Here is an 18,163-nt window from a genome sequence, read left to right as displayed (position 1 = left end):
TGGTGTTGAATGCAATCATTTGGTCGTTGTTAAGGTGGTCAATTGCATCAATATCTTCTTGCGGGATATTTACAGAAATTTCATCTTCAATACATCTCGGTATTCCTAGACTATCTTATGGCTCACTTGTCATTTCAGGCAGATCAAATTCTCCAGTGCCTTTATTAAATTGTTCTAGCATTCTGTTTAGATCTCGAAGTAGCCTGTTTCTGATAGAATTATCGACAATATCACTTAAAGAAGAATAATCTTCAATCATAAAAAGATAAAATTCATCCCACAATCTTCGAACACCAGTTGGTTGACTATACACCAAAATTGTGACGAATAATCTTCTCAAAGCTGATGGCAGTCTAATTGAAGAGGCCTCTAACATACATTGTCGGATGCTATTATCATCTTCCAGCAAACCTCGTTTCTCTGCCGCTTCCTTAAAAGTTGGTTGCAGAACTCCATTAATAGTAAGCAAATCAGGAAATAATCTCGATCCTCTTATATGATTGAGAATGACACGTAGGTAAAATTTCTCACCTTCGGAGGGTGAAACACTATATATTCTCCAATTACCTTGTAGTTGTTCCTTATTTTCACCCAAGTTTTGTGCTTACTATCCCACCTATAGTATTGAGGGAATTCTATATACAGATATCGTCTTTCTTCTAGATCCATATGGTTCATGGTGAAATATTCAGTAAGCATAGACTTCTGTGCATGCTTATCTGCTAGAATGTCTTCTATAGTCTCATTTGCATCGAATCTGATTTGTTGCATATTTGGAAGATGTATTTGTAATCTGTTGACTGCTGGATATATTCTGTTCATTACAAATTTAAATATCCTCCATAAAGCCTCTGGTGCACAAACCCACCTTGCATTAACAAATTGTCTTATTTTATCAAACTTCGGGTCAGATTGCACTTCAACTGCAACTCTATCAGGACCTTTGTAGACATACTTATATAAGTATTTGACACTCTTTATGCTCCCACATGTTTCAACATTGATGTGACAATCATACCGTACCACGGGTTATAAGGAACAACCCAACTATTATCCACCATTGTGTCTCCAGATCTACGTAGAGGGACTGGTAAGCGACTTGCTCGTCTTCGATATATAGGATATGCATCGTTTCCTTGCACCGTGAAATTTGTAAATGATTTTGGATAACTTTTATTGCATCTCCCATTTTTCATACATGAAGACTGTTGGTTTAAGGTTCCACATGGACCGTGAATCATATGTTTCAACACCAGATCATAAAGTTGAGGCTCTTAATCTTTATCTTGTATTTCTGCTCTAACAATGCGGTCATAATCTTCATGGTTATTAAGCTTATCATTTTCATCCAACATGACCATCATGTGTACATGTGGTAGGCCCCGTTTCTGAAATTCAACGACGAAAGCATGAGCAATAACTCTTCCCAATATCCCTTTGGTGATTATGTCTTCTTTTAGTTGCTCAAGTTTTGAACGAAATACCCTGACTTCTAAATCTGGACGATCTTGTGATGTTTGTCCAGGGAGTAGCTCACTTTTAATTTCTTCCCAATTCGGTTACACATCATAGTGATAAACAAATCTGGTCTGCCATACTTTGAACCAAAGCCATCGCATCTTGGTACTGTTGGTACATATCACATGGACTTCCAACAAATGATGATGGTAGAATTGTCCTATGATCGACGTTACCTAAGAAAATGTGAATCTATATTAAATATTTCTACAATTGTACAATTGAAAGACTTATATATCTGATATATAGGTGAAAGTAAAATATTAATTCTTACCAGCATTGTTTTCCCCTGCAATAAAAGAGTCTTGAAGTCCTTGATAAAATTCTTTCCGAATTGTATCTTGGTTACTGCAAAGCCATCTGAGTTTTTGTGATTCAATTTTCACGTAATTATCTACAACATACTGTTGTAAGAGCCGTCCGCCTCGAAGTAGAGGATTTTCATCACCTGGGCGCATCTGCACAATCATTTTATTTGTTTATTTAGCAGGTGTTTAAGTATGATTTTTTTTTTCATTTAATGCAATAGGAACTAAAGTTGAAAAAAAAATGTACTAACCTGTAACATATATGCATAATAGTGGCAACATGACATAGGTCTTCCATTCTCGTCATGACTATTAATATCCCACCCATATGTTCCATAAGGTAATAACAAAGGATACTGCATGGGGTCATAATATCCGACCGAGTCTTTAACCTTCCAGAGTCTTCCACTAATTGTTTGGACAATTAAATATCTTCCATTCGGATTGATGTCACCCCCTCCTACTATAATAGCAGCAACTTGTGATGCAGATGGTAAACAATACTGACGTTGATTAGAAGGCTGCTGTCACGCCCCGGATTTTGAATACAATTGTCAGGACCCACCCCGGAATTACCCTCCTAACTCCTAGGTGGACCTGCGGGACCCACTTTTAGAGAAAATTCGACAGAACCTCCCCTAAAAATGGGCAACCCTAAACCTGCTGAAAACACTCCTCAATATAATTTAAGTTCTACGCTTGAAGCCGCCCTGCTTCCTAGCAACAATCCAAAAATTCTCCAAATAAAAACATCGAACTTCACAACCAAAACATCTTAAACAATTACAACCCAACAACTCACTCGTTCAACATCCTCCCAAAATAAACCACTCTCTTACACACATAAATATACAAATGTATAAATCCACTCTCAATAAGTATTCAGAGCAATCTAAGGAACAGACTCGGAATATCATACAATAAGTAGGTTAATCAATAACCTACTGAGAATGGATGACAAAGGTGGTACTAGCCTCCGCTCCTATGCCGGTCCGCAGCACTGTGATCTGGGCAATTTAAACCAAAGGGCCCAGGGGGAAAGTACATAAAAACGTTAGAGTGAGTGGACAAAATAAATAAGTATAAATGAAGATAAATTTATACTTTCCCACAATTTATAATATAAAGTCTCGATGCATGCAACGTTTATAAAACGTGTTTCTTTAAGTTCACAACTCGTGCAAAACATTCCAGCCCCGCTGGATAAAATAAACCAGACTAGCCCCGCTAGTCAAATCATAATAAAAGATGGGGAAGGACGTTCACCATACGAAAGAATGGAGCCTTATTGGCTCGGGTCGGAGTGTCCCACACTCTTGAGCATCCCATGCTCTCCTCTACTCACCTACGAACACATAGTAAGTAGGGAGGAGTACTAATAGGCTAGCCAGTAATATAATATATATATATATATATATATATAACGACCCTGGGTATGGTGGTTAAAAACCGATAAATCAATAAAGCTTCCCCATGTCCCACGTATCAAGAAAATACGGGTACGATTCCCAACCGTACTCTGATTTTCGTAAAAAGCCGTATAAATTAACAGCGTGTCCCACACGCTAAAGAAATAAATAAATCAACAACGAGGCATTCCCAATGCCAAAATCATAATCAATAAATAATCATAGAGATTTATTTCAAACAAACTCCATTTATAAATAAAGTCTCAAATATAAATTCAAATCCGAGCATAATAACTTTATAACCAAATTCTCAACCGATATAAATCATAATCACTTCATGGAAATAATATTTAGAAGTAATTCCATAAGATAAATCACAATTATCTTTAAATGCTCGGAAAAATACATTAATAAAATAAATCAAGCTTTAATAAATAAAAGCATGCATCACTTATTTAAAACAAACGTCCACTCACAAAGTACGGCTAAGCTTGCCGTCGATCCAAACCCTCCTCGAGGAAATCCTCCTCACGTCCTGTACAATAGAACGTTCGTAACTTTAATTTCGGGTTGGAAAATTAAATTGGATTAATTAAAATCAACCCTAATATCAACTTTAATTGCCCAAATTCTCCCAATCTTCTTCAATAATATTATCTCCTAAATATATAGGCTCAAAGGCCAAACCGAGGAAATCCGATGGATGGATTCCTCATAATTCGTTTAATAATTTCACCAATTTTTCTTGATCAACCATCAAAATTTATATTCAAATCACTTCCAAATCGATTTCCAAGCTTCGAATAATTAACTATGCGTAAAATTGATCCAATACATGTTCAACAGTCAAAATTCCCGGCCAAAACCCTGTCTCACGCGCCACCTACAGTGGCGGTGCGTGGGTTTCACGTGCCGGTGGCCAACCTCCACCTCCGGCCACCAAATTTCAGGTACAACACCTACTCAACACACTGATTCCACTTCATAACTACAACATTTACAAATAACAACTACAAACAGTCGAAATCGATCCAAGAACACAAACCCAGAAAATTCAAGAACCCTAATTCGATCCGGCCTCTACACTTCAAATCGTGTTACAAGACCATAGGGGAAATAATCAGTGATGAAAACCAAACCTTCGACAGAAAGATGGGGACCGGAGGTGGCCGGAATCGCCGGAAATCTTCAAAATCCTCAAACTGCAGCCGGAGTGGTTTTGACTTCGATCCGTGGTTTTCCCGCCAAATCGTGGAAAACCAAGGCTGCTGGGGTGCTCGGAGGGAGGAGGCGCTCCTCTGGTGACCGGTGGCACGCCCTGTGGTGGCCGGAATCGCCGGCAATCGGAGGAGGAAGGGAATGGGGCGAACCGGAGAAGAGAGATCGGGGGAGAGGAGAGAGAAAGAGCTGGGTTGGTTTCCGGAAATGGAAACCTACCCGGGTAACTTTCCATTTTTATTAAAAAGTTACTATGAACAGTAACTTTACTATTTCAGCCATAACTCTTGCATACGAAGTCCGATTTTTACGAACCACATATGCACGCGCTCGGTTCAACGTCCCCTACAACTTTCATGAAGAACATTTTCTCAAATTTTGACCCGAATAAAAAGTCAACTTTTAGGGCCACTAAAATATCCATAAAGGTTCAAAATTGAAAATATTTAACAATTACCGTCCAACACGAAAGTAAATCGTAAATTCTAGGTTCGGGACGTAACAATCTTCCCCCCTTAAAAGAATTTCGACCTCGAAATTACATACCTGCTAGCCAAAAAGGTGAGGATACTGCTTTCTCATTAGCTCCTCGGGTTCCCAAGTAGCTTCCTCCACCATGTGATTGCTCCAAAGCACCTTGACCAAGGGTATTGTTTTGTTTCTGAGTATCTGCTCCCTCCTATCAAGTATTTGAACCGGTTGTTCTTCATATGTCAAATTTTCTCTCAACCGGATAGGTTGCTCTTGGAGAACATGAGAAGAATCAGCAATGTACTTGCGAAGCATGGAGACATGAAAGACATCATGTACTCTAGATAGTCTCGGAGGTAGTGCCAAACGATAAGCAACTGCACCAATCCGCTCCGTGATCTCATATGGCCCGATATATCGAGGGCTAAGTTTCCCTCGTTTCCCAAATCTTATAATACCCTTCCAAGGAGACAGCTTCAAGAATACCCAGTCACCCACTTGAAACTCCAAATCTTTTCTTCTGTTATCAGCATAACTCTTCTGTCTACTCTGAGCCGTTTTAAGTTTCTCCTTGATTAAGTTGACCTTTTCAGTCGTAACTCGTACCAATTCTGGACCAATGAGTTTCCTCTCTCCTGCCTCATTCCAACATAAAGGGGTACGACACTGTTTGCCATAAAGGGCTTCATAAGGAGCCATGCCAATGCTGGAGTGATAACTGTTATTATAAGCAAACTCTATCAATGCGACATGATTATCCCAATTCCCTTTGAATTGTAAAACACAAGCTCTCAACATGTCTTCCAGTGTCTGAATGGTCCTTTCCGTCTGTCCATCTGTTTGCGGATGAAATGCAGTACTAAACTGAGACTGAGTGCCCAAAGCCTCCATCAGCTCACTCCAAAACTTTGAAGTGAAGCGAGGATCATGATCAGAAGTAATAGAAACGGGTGTGCCATGAAGTCTCACTATCTCATTCAAGTATAGCTCTGCATATTTATCCATTTTATAAGTCTTGCTGACAGGTAGGAAATGTGCGGACTTAGTAAGTCGGTCCACAATTACCCAAATGCTATCATGACCATTACGACTACGTGGTAGTCCTGATACAAAGTCCATAGTAATGTGCTCCCACTTCCACTCTGGTATAGGTAATGGTTGTAATAAACCTGAGGGCTTTTGTCTTTCTGCCTTCACTTGTTGACACACTAGGCATCTTCTTACATAATCTGCAATTTCCCTCTTCATATTAGACCACCAGTAGTATTCCTTGAGAGTTCGGTACATTTTGGTTCCACCAGGATGCATGGCATAAGGAGAACTATGAGCCTCCTCTAGTATCTCCTGTTTAAGATCATCTTGTTTGGGTACACAAATTCTATTCCCAAACATCAAAGCTCCATCCCCTCTAACAATGAAATCTTCTCTAGCTCCATTCTCTACTGCCTCTCTTACTTCTTGTAGAGCTTCATCATGCAGCTGTGCCTCTCGTACTTTGTCAATAAGGATTGGCCTCACATGGAAGCTGGCTATTAAGGCTGCAAATTCATCAGTCCCTTCCAAACTAACTCCTGTAGCTCGCAATTCATAAAGAAGTGGAACCCGAACTGTTCTCATATGCGACAAGGAAGGGGAGGGCAACAGGGAAGGATATGTCTTCCTACTAAGAGCGTCAGCTACCACATTAGCCCTTCCTGGATGATACTCAATCGTGCAATCATAATCCTTAATCAACTCCAACCATCTTCTTTGCCTCAAATTTATCTCTTTTTGGGTGAGCAAATATTGAAGACTCTTATGATCCGTAAAGATTTGACACCGAGCTCCGTATAAATAGTGCCTCCAAAGTTTAAGTGCAAGTACTACCGCAGCTAATTCAAGGTCATGTGTCGGATAATTCAACTCATGCGGCTTCAATTGTCTAGAGGCGTAGGCAATCACATTTCCATGTTGCATCAGAACACAACCCAAGCCTTGCCTCGAGGCGTCACTGTATACCACATACTCCCCACTATCATCAGTAGGCCTGGCAACGGGCGGGTATAGTGCGGGTACGGGTCGGATTTTTAACGGGCCGGGTTTTTAACGGGCCGACCCGGTAAAAACCCGTTAAGTTAACGGGTTTCACGGGTTTAACCCGACGGGTTTGCGGGTTTTCCATTGGAACCCGTTAAGAACCCATTAACAAATTTTTTTTTTTTTTTAAATTAAATTTTTTTTATTTAAAAAAAATTTAAATTTTTAAAAAAAAAAATCCGTTAAGATTTATGTAATTTTTGATTCATTTTTTGATCAACTGTTAAGATTTATGTAATTTTTGATTCATTTTTTGATCAACTGTTAGAGAAATATATTCAGTGCACAACTGAAACAATCCATCCATCCCGAAATAAGGGGCTAGTGCAAGACATTACTGAAGCGATCCATCTCCATATACGATTACCAATTTACCATTGACCTTATCTCGTCATATATACATACAAAGGCACTTGCATTTCCAATCTTTAAGTTGGCGAAGGAATACGATAGTTTGAAACAAGATTCTATGTACAAAGCTAGTAAACCACATGAATGACTATATACAGTGGAGTGTTCAAGATGATCATGAATGACTATACACATACGAGTTTTCAATATGATGCCGTGACTTTTTTCAGGCATCAACCGACACACTTAGAGCATTGAGCTCCACATGTTGTTTGCCCTCATTCTCAGGGTAAACAGTGACAGTTGCACGAGCCTCTGCTCCCTCTTGAGAAAAAGATATGGAGCTCACCATAGGGTTTCCATCACCAGTTATATTCTTGTAATTATCGTCTTGATCGTCTGCTATGATTTCCCACTCCTCTTTAAGAGATGTTACTTCGAGTCCTTTCTCTTTGTGCTTCTCCATTTCAAACGCAGTGGGTAGAACCACATAATCGTTTAGAGGGTTGTAGTAAGGTTCATGGTCTGCTTTCAACCAGTGCTTGAGTATCCGGAATACATGATGCTCACAAAGGATTCCCCGATGCTCACCAGGAACTCCAACCCTGGCTTCTGCACGGAGCCCATCAGCCTGGAATTTGATGAAAAAGAGACGGCTTATAAAGATTGCCAGTTCTATTGCAAACTTCTGCCAATTATTGAAAGAAATGTGAAGTGGAAGACTAGTTAACATTATGTTCAAGAGAGTAAACGAACCTTGGCTGATTCTGCTGGAACTGTCCCATCACCATCAACACATACATATGTAGGCTGATAACGCAAAAATATGTTAGGGTCTGAAAATATTAATCTCCATGTAAAATCACACAAGTACATCATAACACCCCCAATAGAAGATGATAACCTGAAAATATCGTAGTTGTTGTAGGTCTGTGACAGGTGTTTGCTCATCTCCATAGCTGCACAGAAGTAAATTTGAGTTGGATTATCAAAACAAGCCACATGAAGCAACATATTATTAAGACTTTAAGACTTGAAGCTTCTGCCTTTATATTTCTCTAAAAACAGCAGTTATAACTTATAAGTGGCAGAAAAGCAGAAATTTATTCAAGAAGATATAAACATCAAATTTATTAACCGAAAGGATATAACCCAGTATTTCTTCACTGATCATCAACAAAACACACCTACTGGCCAAGCTAGCTACTTCAAAAATTGGTCGCGTACTCCATAACTAGCTCCATTGGGGAATTAAAGAGGTAGATTTTATTGGTTATTATATTAGATATGGAGTATGTCCTCCCTGTCGACAATCGACCTGCTCAGTTTTATATTAGATTTTGATTTTGATCGGATATTTATATCATGCCACCACAAAGAGATAGCTATCAGTTCAGATTTCAGATCATCCACTCCGAGATATCTATACATATATATCGTACTCACAGCCATATCTCCATGTCCAGAATCAAAACTACTACCAGAACAAAAACCCACCAAGAACCCAGAACCAAAAAACGACTCCAAGAACCCAGAACAAAAAAACCCACCAAGAACCCAGAACCAAAACTACTATCAAAATCCGACTCCAAGAACAAAAACCCACCAAAAACCCAGAACCAAAAAACGATCAGAAAGTTTCAGTCTGTTCATATTACCAAATCTAGAAATTGAAGCAAACCCAGATCACTATTTACACAGATACAAAGACTGCAAGGAATCAAAGAAAACCCAAAGCAAAAGACAGATCCATGCAATACCTTGACAAATTGGGCGCGCAGAGAGAGATGAGAGATATAGAGAGAGAGAGAGAGAGAGAGTTGGGATTTGGGTGACGGAAGTGAATGGGAGGTTGCTGTGCTCAGAGTGGGTTGAGTTCCAGAGAGAGAGTTGCGTTTTGGTGAATGACGGAAAGGTCGAAACTCGAAGTAGGTTTGTTTGGAAGTAAACGGGTTCCACGGGTTCCAGTGGGTTTAGCACGCAAGGCCCGTTTATTTGCGGGCTTTTTGCGTGCGGGTTTTTTAACACGAATTTAATAAATGGACGGGTTCGTGCGGGCTTTTACCGTGCGGGTTTCGGGTGGGTTTACGGGTCACGGGCTCAGATGCCAGGCCTAATCATCAGGTAAAGTTAGGACCGGTGCACTAGTTAAACGCCCCTTGAGTTCTTGAAAACTTTGTTCACACTCTTCTGACCAAACAAACTTCACACCCTTCTTAGTCAACCTAGTAAGAGGAGTTGCAATCTTTGAGAAATCTTGCACGAATCTTCGGTAATAACCTGCCAAGCCCAAGAAACTGCGTATCTCTGTCACTGTGGTAGGTCTTTCCCAATTTAGCACTGCTACTACCTTCTGAGGGTCCACACTAATACCTTCTGCAGATACAACATGACCCAAGAATCCAATACTATTCAGCCAAAATTCACATTTATTGAACTTTGCAAATAACTGGGCCTCCCTCAAAGTCCGCAATACAATTCTTAGATGCTTGGCATGTTGACTATTGTCCTTGGAATACACCAAGATATCATCAATGAACACTATCACAAAATGATCAAGGTAAGGACGGAACACTCTATTCATGAGGTCCATAAAAGCTGCAGGAGCATTAGTCAACCCAAATGGCATCACTCTGAATTCATAGTGCCCATAACGTGATCGAAATGCAGTCTTGGATACATCAGACTCCCTTATCCTCAACTGATGGTAACCAGACCTCAAATCGATTTTGGAAAAGACCTTGGCTCCCCTCAACTGATCAAAGAGGTCGTCAATACGAGGCAAAGGGTATTTATTCTTCACAGTAACCCTATTCAACTTTCGATAATCAATGCACAACCGTAAAGAACCATCCTTCTTCTTAACAAATAAAACCGGGGCACCCCAAGGAGACACACTAGATTGGATGAACCCCTTATCCACTAGTTCTTGCAACTGAATCTTCAACTCTCTTAATTCAGCTGGGGCCATTCTGTATGGTGCTAAGGATATGGGTGTGGTGCCAGGAAGCAAATCAATAGTGAAATCTATCTCCCTAGCAGGAGGTAAACCAGGTAATTCATCAGGAAATACATCTGGGAATTTCCTAACCACTGGTATCTCTCTAATACTCAACTCTTCCCTGCTAGTGTCCACTACATGTGCCAAATAAGCCTGACTACCCTTATTCAACAACCTCTCCGCGGTCAAAGCGGAAATCATACAGGAAGCTAGAACATTACGTTCTCCCTGAAAGGTAATCATTGGCTTCCCTGGACTTTGAAAAACCACAATCTTACGAAAGCAATCAATATTGGCCCGATGAGTTGCCAAAAACTCCATCCCCAAGATTACATCAAATTCAACAAGGTCTAATGGAATTAAATCAACCTCCAAATTAACACCCTCAATCAAAACATCACAACCTCTAAAAACCCATTCTATCTTAAGTGATGCTCCAGCAGGTAATAACACATTCCATTCACCCATAAGGAGCGATGATGGTACATTCGCAAAACATGCAAATCTACTCGACATAAAAGAATGCGAAGCACCAGGATCAATTAAAGTATAAGCAGGATGACCAAAAATAGACAACGTACCAATGATAACATCTGGTGAGTCGTGGCCCTCCTGCTGCGTCATGGCATGCAACCTAGCCTGAGTGGTAGGACGTCCTCTCTGACCCCTACCCCGCTGCGGGCTGCCACGGGCTGCTGAACTGATATGGGTACCGCTAGTAGCAGCCACGGTACCACTAGTAGATGTACCGGCAGAAGACTGACCCGCGGTCTGATAAGGAGTAAATGCAGCTCTCTGAGTCAATAGAGGGCAATCCCTCCTAAAGTGGCCCTGCTGTCCACACTCAAAGCATCCGACTGACTGATATTGCCCAAACGGGGCTGGCTGCCTAGCTGGAGCCCTGTGCTGACCACCAAAACCAACTCTGCTCTGCCCAAACGGGCGTCCACTAAACTGCCCCCTAGGAAATCTCCTGTCACGTCCCCCGCGTCTATAACGAGATCCAGCACCAGACCCACTGCTCTGTCCGCTGCCTGCTGAAGATCCTGACCCAGAAGTAGAAGCAGCCTTCTTGGGTGGGCCCTGACTGGGGCCACCCAAATCCCGAGGTCGGGTACCAGACATATACCTAGTCTCAAGTCGTAAAGCAGCATTAACGACCTCAGCATAATCATTAAATGGCACTCCTGTCAGCTGATCAGAATACTTACCCCCCAAAGCATCCACAAACCTATAAATCCGCTCCCTCTCAGTGCTAACCATATCAGGCACAAACTGGGCTAGCTGGGTGAACCGCTGCTCAAACTCTGTTACGGTCATGTCCCCTTTTTGTAGATGCATGAACTCATATTTCATCCTATCCCGAATGGCTGTGCCAAAATATCTCTCACTAAAGTGCTCTTTGAACTGTTCCCAAGTGATTGGGCCATCAATCTCTAAATCCCTGCTCATATAAGACCACCAATCAAAAGCCACACCATCCAGAAAATCCACCGCTAAGCCCACTTTTCGATCCTCTGGGCAATGGATTTGAGTGAAAACTCTCTCCATTTTATTCAACCAATTCTGGGCATCCATAGCCTCAGGAGCATGAGAGAAGCTATAAGCTCCATGCCTCTTCGCTCGCTCCATAGTAAAGTCAGTTCGGGAGCCTGGAAGCGCTGCAGTCAACTGCTGCACAATACGTCCCAACGCTTCCGCTATTCCTCCAAGAGTATGCTCATCTCCTGGAATGGGAGGGGTTTCCCCACAAGTCCGGCGTCTAGGAGGCATAGCACCTGAGATTAAGAGAGAATTAGATGACTCACAACGAAGATACTAGGACAACTACCTTATACACTTGAAGAGCACACTAGTATCGAAGAGCATACGATGGGGATCCGCCGCGGTCGGGCCATCACTCGGACGATACTAGATGTCCTCAATTGTATAAAGTAGTATAGATGACAGGAAACGGGAAACCTAATACTCTGATACCAACTGTCAGGACCCACCCCGGAATTACCCTCCTAACTCCTAGGTGGACCTGCGGGACCCACTTTTAGAGAAAATTCGACAGAACCTCCCCTAAAAATGGGCAACCCTAAACCTGCTGAAAACACTCCTCAATATAATTTAAGTTCTACGCTTGAAGCCGCCCTGCTTCCTAGCAACAATCCAAAAATTCTCCAAATAAAAACATCGAACTTCACAACCAAAACATCTTAAACAATTACAACCCAACAACTCACTCGTTCAACATCCTCCCAAAATAAACCACTCTCTTACACACATAAATATACAAATGTATAAATCCACTCTCAATAAGTATTCAGAGCAATCTAAGGAACAGACTCGGAATATCATACAATAAGTAGGTTAATCAATAACCTACTGAGAATGGATGACAAAGGTGGTCCTAGCCTCCGCTCCTATGCCGGTCCGCAGCACTGTGATCTGGGCAATTTAAACCAAAGGGCCCAGGGGGAAAGTACATAAAAACGTTAGAGTGAGTGGACAAAATAAATAAGTATAAATGAAGATAAATTTATACTTTCCCACAATTTATAATATAAAGTCTCGATGCATGCAACGTTTATAAAACGTGTTTCTTTAAGTTCACAACTCGTGCAAAACATTCCAGCCCCGCTGGATAAAATAAACCAGACTAGCCCCGCTAGTCAAATCATAATAAAAGATGGGGAAGGACGTTCACCATACGAAAGAATGGAGCCTTATTGGCTCGGGTCGGAGTGTCCCACACTCTTGAGCATCCCATGCTCTCCTCTACTCACCTACGAACACATAGTAAGTAGGGAGGAGTACTAATAGGCTAGCCAGTAATATAATATATATATATATATATATATATATAACGACCCTGGGTATGGTGGTTAAAAACCGATAAATCAATAAAGCTTCCCCATGTCCCACGTATCAAGAAAATACGGGTACGATTCCCAACCGTACTCTGATTTTCGTAAAAAGCCGTATAAATTAACAGCGTGTCCCACACGCTAAAGAAATAAATAAATCAACAACGAGGCATTCCCAATGCCAAAATCATAATCAATAAATAATCATAGAGATTTATTTCAAACAAACTCCATTTATAAATAAAGTCTCAAATATAAATTCAAATCCGAGCATAATAACTTTATAACCAAATTCTCAACCGATATAAATCATAATCACTTCATGGAAATAATATTTAGAAGTAATTCCATAAGATAAATCACAATTATCTTTAAATGCTCGGAAAAATACATTAATAAAATAAATCAAGCTTTAATAAATAAAAGCATGCATCACTTATTTAAAACAAACGTCCACTCACAAAGTACGGCTAAGCTTGCCGTCGATCCAAACCCTCCTCGAGGAAATCCTCCTCACGTCCTGTACAATAGAACGTTCGTAACTTTAATTTCGGGTTGGAAAATTAAATTGGATTAATTAAAATCAACCCTAATATCAACTTTAATTGCCCAAATTCTCCCAATCTTCTTCAATAATATTATCTCCTAAATATATAGGCTCAAAGGCCAAACCGAGGAAATCCGATGGATGGATTCCTCATAATTCGTTTAATAATTTCACCAATTTTTCTTGATCAACCATCAAAATTTATATTCAAATCACTTCCAAATCGATTTCCAAGCTTCGAATAATTAACTATGTGTAAAATTGATCCAATACATGTTCAACAGTCAAAATTCCCGGCCAAAACCCTGTCTCACGCGCCACCTACAGTGGCGGTGCGTGGGTTTCACGTGCCGGTGGCCAACCTCCACCTCCGGCCACCAAATTTCAGGTACAACACCTACTCAACACACTGATTCCACTTCATAACTACAACATTTACAAATAACAACTACAAACAGTCGAAATCGATCCAAGAACACAAACCCAGAAAATTCAAGAACCCTAATTCGATCCGGCCTCTACACTTCAAATCGTGTTACAAGACCATAGGGGAAATAATCAGTGATGAAAACCAAACCTTCTACAGAAAGATGGGGACCGGAGGTGGCCGGAATCGCCGGAAATCGTCAAAATCCTCAAACTGCAGCCGGAGTGGTTTTGACTTCGATCCGTGGTTTTCCGGCCAAATCGTGGAAAACCAAGGCTGCTGGGGTGCTCGGAGGGAGGAGGCGCTCCTCTGGTGACCGGTGGCACGCCCTGTGGTGGCCGGAATCGCCGGCAATCGGAGGAGGAAGGGAATGGGGCGAACCGGAGAAGAGAGATCGGGGTAACTTTCCATTTTTATTAAAAAGTTACTATGAACAGTAACTTTACTATTTCAGCCATAACTCTTGCATACGAAGTCCGATTTTTACGAACCACATATGCACGCGCTCGGTTCAACGTCCCCTACAACTTTCATGAAGAACATTTTCTCAAATTTTGACCCGAATAAAAAGTCAACTTTTAGGGCCACTAAAATATCCATAAAGGTTCAAAATTGAAAATATTTAACAATTACCGTCCAACACGAAAGTAAATCGTAAATTCTAGGTTCGGGACGTAACAACAATAATTCAAATCCGAAACGCGAAAACACACAAGAAAACACATAGAAAATTTTTCATTTAAAATAAGTAACTAAACAGCTGAGCTTACAAATTAAACTGAATGTAAATTCAACATATAACCACACTCACCAACTCACTACACAGCGGAAGACTACAAGTAAAAGCGCCCTTCTACACCCACGTGACGGAAAGTCCACCTCAGCTTCGACGACGATTAATCAATAATCTAACCTGCACAAAAAAACCCCTACACCATGGAAATAGTGCACCGGGAATAAACAAAACAAACCCGGTAAGCTTTTCAGCCCGTATGAGTAAACTCAATTTAAAGTGACTCACGTCACTCATGCTTATAATTCCTCAATTCGTGAGACAATTAAAGCGTTAACATTTAATTCCACGAAAACATGCTTTCACTATCTCAGTCTAACAAAATCAATAAGCAATCATCACAACAAAAACATCGAGTTCAAATAAATCTTTCTCCTGCTCAATAATTTCAAACTAACTAAAATCCATATGCTCTGTCTCTCAATTCATTTTATCACACTTCCCACAATCTCCAACTATACAAATAACTCCCAATATTTTAAACATTTTATGTCCCCACAATCTATCTTATCACCATTCCTTTGCCTCAACGACACAACCACGACATCATGCCCAATGTCTCACAATATAAACCAACTACCAACCTTAGGGCATCACAACTCATTTCACGTTACTTCAAATCCCACAACACCACTGTACTCACAACAATAATTAAACAAAATCATAGTAATCCCTGCTTAGAAATTTAGTTCAGGAGATTACATTAAAACAAACAATTAAAATCATAGTAATCCCTGCATAAAGTTTAGTTCAGGAGATTACATTAAATCAAACAAAAGGAATCATAAAGAGAATAGATAAAGAAATCAAACAATAGAAATGAAAAGGAAATAAATTAACTAACCAACAACTCACACGAAACATACTTTTGCAAACATGTAATCAAGAGTACGATAACATAAAGTTACCCCCCAAGCAGTACAATGTACTCAAGAGCATGATAACACGAGGTTATCCCCCAAGCAGTACAATGGCAGACAGACTAGAGCTCTAACTGAATCGTAATGTGTCACCTTGGCTGAGGTTCAGCCTTACGATAGTACTTGCCTCAGTAACATGTACCCAAGAGTGCGATAACACAAGGTTATCCCCCAAGCCGCACAATGTACTCATACACATTTCCACAATCACCAAATCACAACTCTCGCCACTTTGGCACCTAATCGCAAGTATCGCCACTTTGGCACCTAATCACAAGTATCGCCACTTTGGCACCTAATCGCAAGTATCACCACTTTGGCACCTAATCACAACTATCGCCACTTTGGCACCTAATCACAACTATCAACCTTATCAAATATTAATAACCTGATTAAATCATGATATCACAATTTCACCCCTCAATGTCACACCAATCAATACATAATTACGTAAATATATATATATATATATATATATATATATATATATACGAAATCATCCACTCAGGAAAGACTACTAATACCAACTATATGTAATTAAAGAAATTCCGTTCGTAAATGAACCATGTGAGATTTACTCACCTCAAATCCCGCTGCGTCTTCTTAACAGCTCGAAATATGAATCACAAATCGTCCGCCAAATCAAACCGTCAAACACCTAATCAAATGTGACTTGAAATTAGCCAACAACTCATAACAAAATAAACGATGATCTAATGGTCGGATCGAAATTAATCGATGATCCAACGGTCGAATCCTCACAGATTGCCCTTAGGATCATCCTCCTAAATTATCACGAAAATCCAACGATCAGATCTTCCTGAATCGCCTTTACTAACATCTCCACAAATTTATATGAAAATCCGACGGTCAGATTCTCACGAATCGCCTTCCAAATCACTATTTCACAATTATACGAAGATCCAACGGTCGGATCTTCGCCCGTGACCACACAAAGTCATCGGGACAATCATACGATCATCATAGCAAAACTATAAGTCGATCGGACGGCCTGATCCTCACGGATCATAAACCGAACGATCGAAATCAATCGAAATGTAAAAATTCATAACTAAATCATACGATCTCCAAAATTCACATGCTATATATCGTAATGATCGTATAAACATGTAGAACATAAAAATGGGCAGAAACTGACCTTGGGACCCCCGAAAGTGGCCGGAAAAGGTCGCCGGAGTTTGGGACAGATCCGCCGCCGACCACCGCCTATGGTGTCGGGGCCGAGCTTTTCCTCTTCGTTTCATCATTTTGAGCAACTTTCATAACTAGCACGAAGTCAGAAAATGAGTGGAAGTGGTCGAAATTACCTAAAACAGTCCGGTTTGGCCGGAATTTTTGCAGAATCCGATGAGAGCTCCGACGAGCGTGAAAACATTCACCTTCGGTTCGGGTCTTTTGTAATCTTGATCAGAAACTCAAGGGGAGTTCAACAAGCCAAAGAACTCGAGTTTTTGTGGCCGGAGATAGGAGAAATCTCGGTTCGAACTCAACTCGGCCGGAAATAGAAAACGTATTCCCGCCGCCGATACCGGACGTTCCGCGGCGCAAGGTTGCAACCAGCAGCTGCGCAAGGTTGAGGCGAAGCTAATGGAGGTGGTCCGACGTCTTTAGGTGGCCTGAGGATGGAGAAATCGATCGGAGCAAATTTGCTCTGTTTTCAGCTCGGGTTCGGGGGAGAGAGAGAGAGAGAAAAGTCGGCTGACAGAAATGGAAACCCTAAATTTGGAAAGTTTCCATTTATATATATACCAAATTTGGAAAATCTTCTAAATGCGATAACTAATTCGTATGAACTCCGATTCTTGCGTTCAACATATGTACGAACTCGTATCAACGAGCTCTACAACTTTTGTGAAGGAAGTTTCCCCAAATTCCTTACGTAAAGAAAGTCGATTTTAGTGACCCCCCCTAAATAACGTTCGTTTCGAAAATAAAATCATTCGAAACCAAATTTCTCACGCAACGACATACGAATCACACCCACAATTCATAATTCATATAACTGAACAAATATTGAATTACAAAATATTTAACTGAAATTTCGGGTCTTCACAGCTGCTCTCTTATGATGAGCCTGCAATCGGGTAAGTCTTGGCGCTGTCCGAGGCTTCAAAATTGATGGACAAATGGATTATAGTGATTCAATATCTGCTGTATCTTTTCAACCAGTGCCCTGTCTAAAACTACACTTTTAGACAAGCGATTGTCAAGTTCATGCTCAGTGTCATATATGTAAGCTTGTAAATAT

At 40.6% G+C, this 18,163-nt stretch overlaps 1 protein-coding gene and 1 long non-coding RNA gene across 3 annotated transcripts; both read right to left on the bottom strand.

Moving 5' to 3' along the window:
- Nucleotides 1-7,334: 7,334 nt before the first annotated feature.
- On the bottom strand, nucleotides 7,335-12,161 carry LOC121051478. Its single transcript, XM_040513870.1, has 4 exons — nucleotides 10,934-12,161; nucleotides 8,256-8,310; nucleotides 8,108-8,161; nucleotides 7,335-7,982 (listed from the first exon to the last, which is right to left on the bottom strand). The coding sequence occupies exons 1-4, from the start codon at nucleotides 12,123-12,125 to the stop codon at nucleotides 7,883-7,885; spliced, it is 1,401 nt and encodes a 466-aa protein (XP_040369804.1). The 5' UTR covers nucleotides 12,126-12,161; the 3' UTR covers nucleotides 7,335-7,882.
- Nucleotides 12,162-14,414: 2,253 nt separating this feature from the next.
- On the bottom strand, nucleotides 14,415-17,617 carry LOC121051484. 2 transcript variants are annotated; one of them, XR_005805847.1, is made up of 4 exons: nucleotides 17,054-17,617; nucleotides 16,477-16,552; nucleotides 14,993-15,110; nucleotides 14,415-14,702 (listed from the first exon to the last, which is right to left on the bottom strand). It is a non-coding gene; the product is annotated as an uncharacterized LOC121051484 (long non-coding RNA). The 2 variants fall into 2 exon arrangements; XR_005805846.1 differs by lacking the exon at nucleotides 14,415-14,702 and having other exon boundaries at nucleotides 14,892-15,110.
- Nucleotides 17,618-18,163: the final 546 nt, after the last annotated feature.

This window comes from Rosa chinensis, chromosome 2, assembly GCF_002994745.2.
Source record: "Rosa chinensis cultivar Old Blush chromosome 2, RchiOBHm-V2, whole genome shotgun sequence".
Taxonomy (NCBI): domain Eukaryota; kingdom Viridiplantae; phylum Streptophyta; class Magnoliopsida; order Rosales; family Rosaceae; genus Rosa; species Rosa chinensis.
Note: the sequence above shows the minus strand (reverse complement) of the source record. Positions and strands in the feature narration are given on the sequence as shown.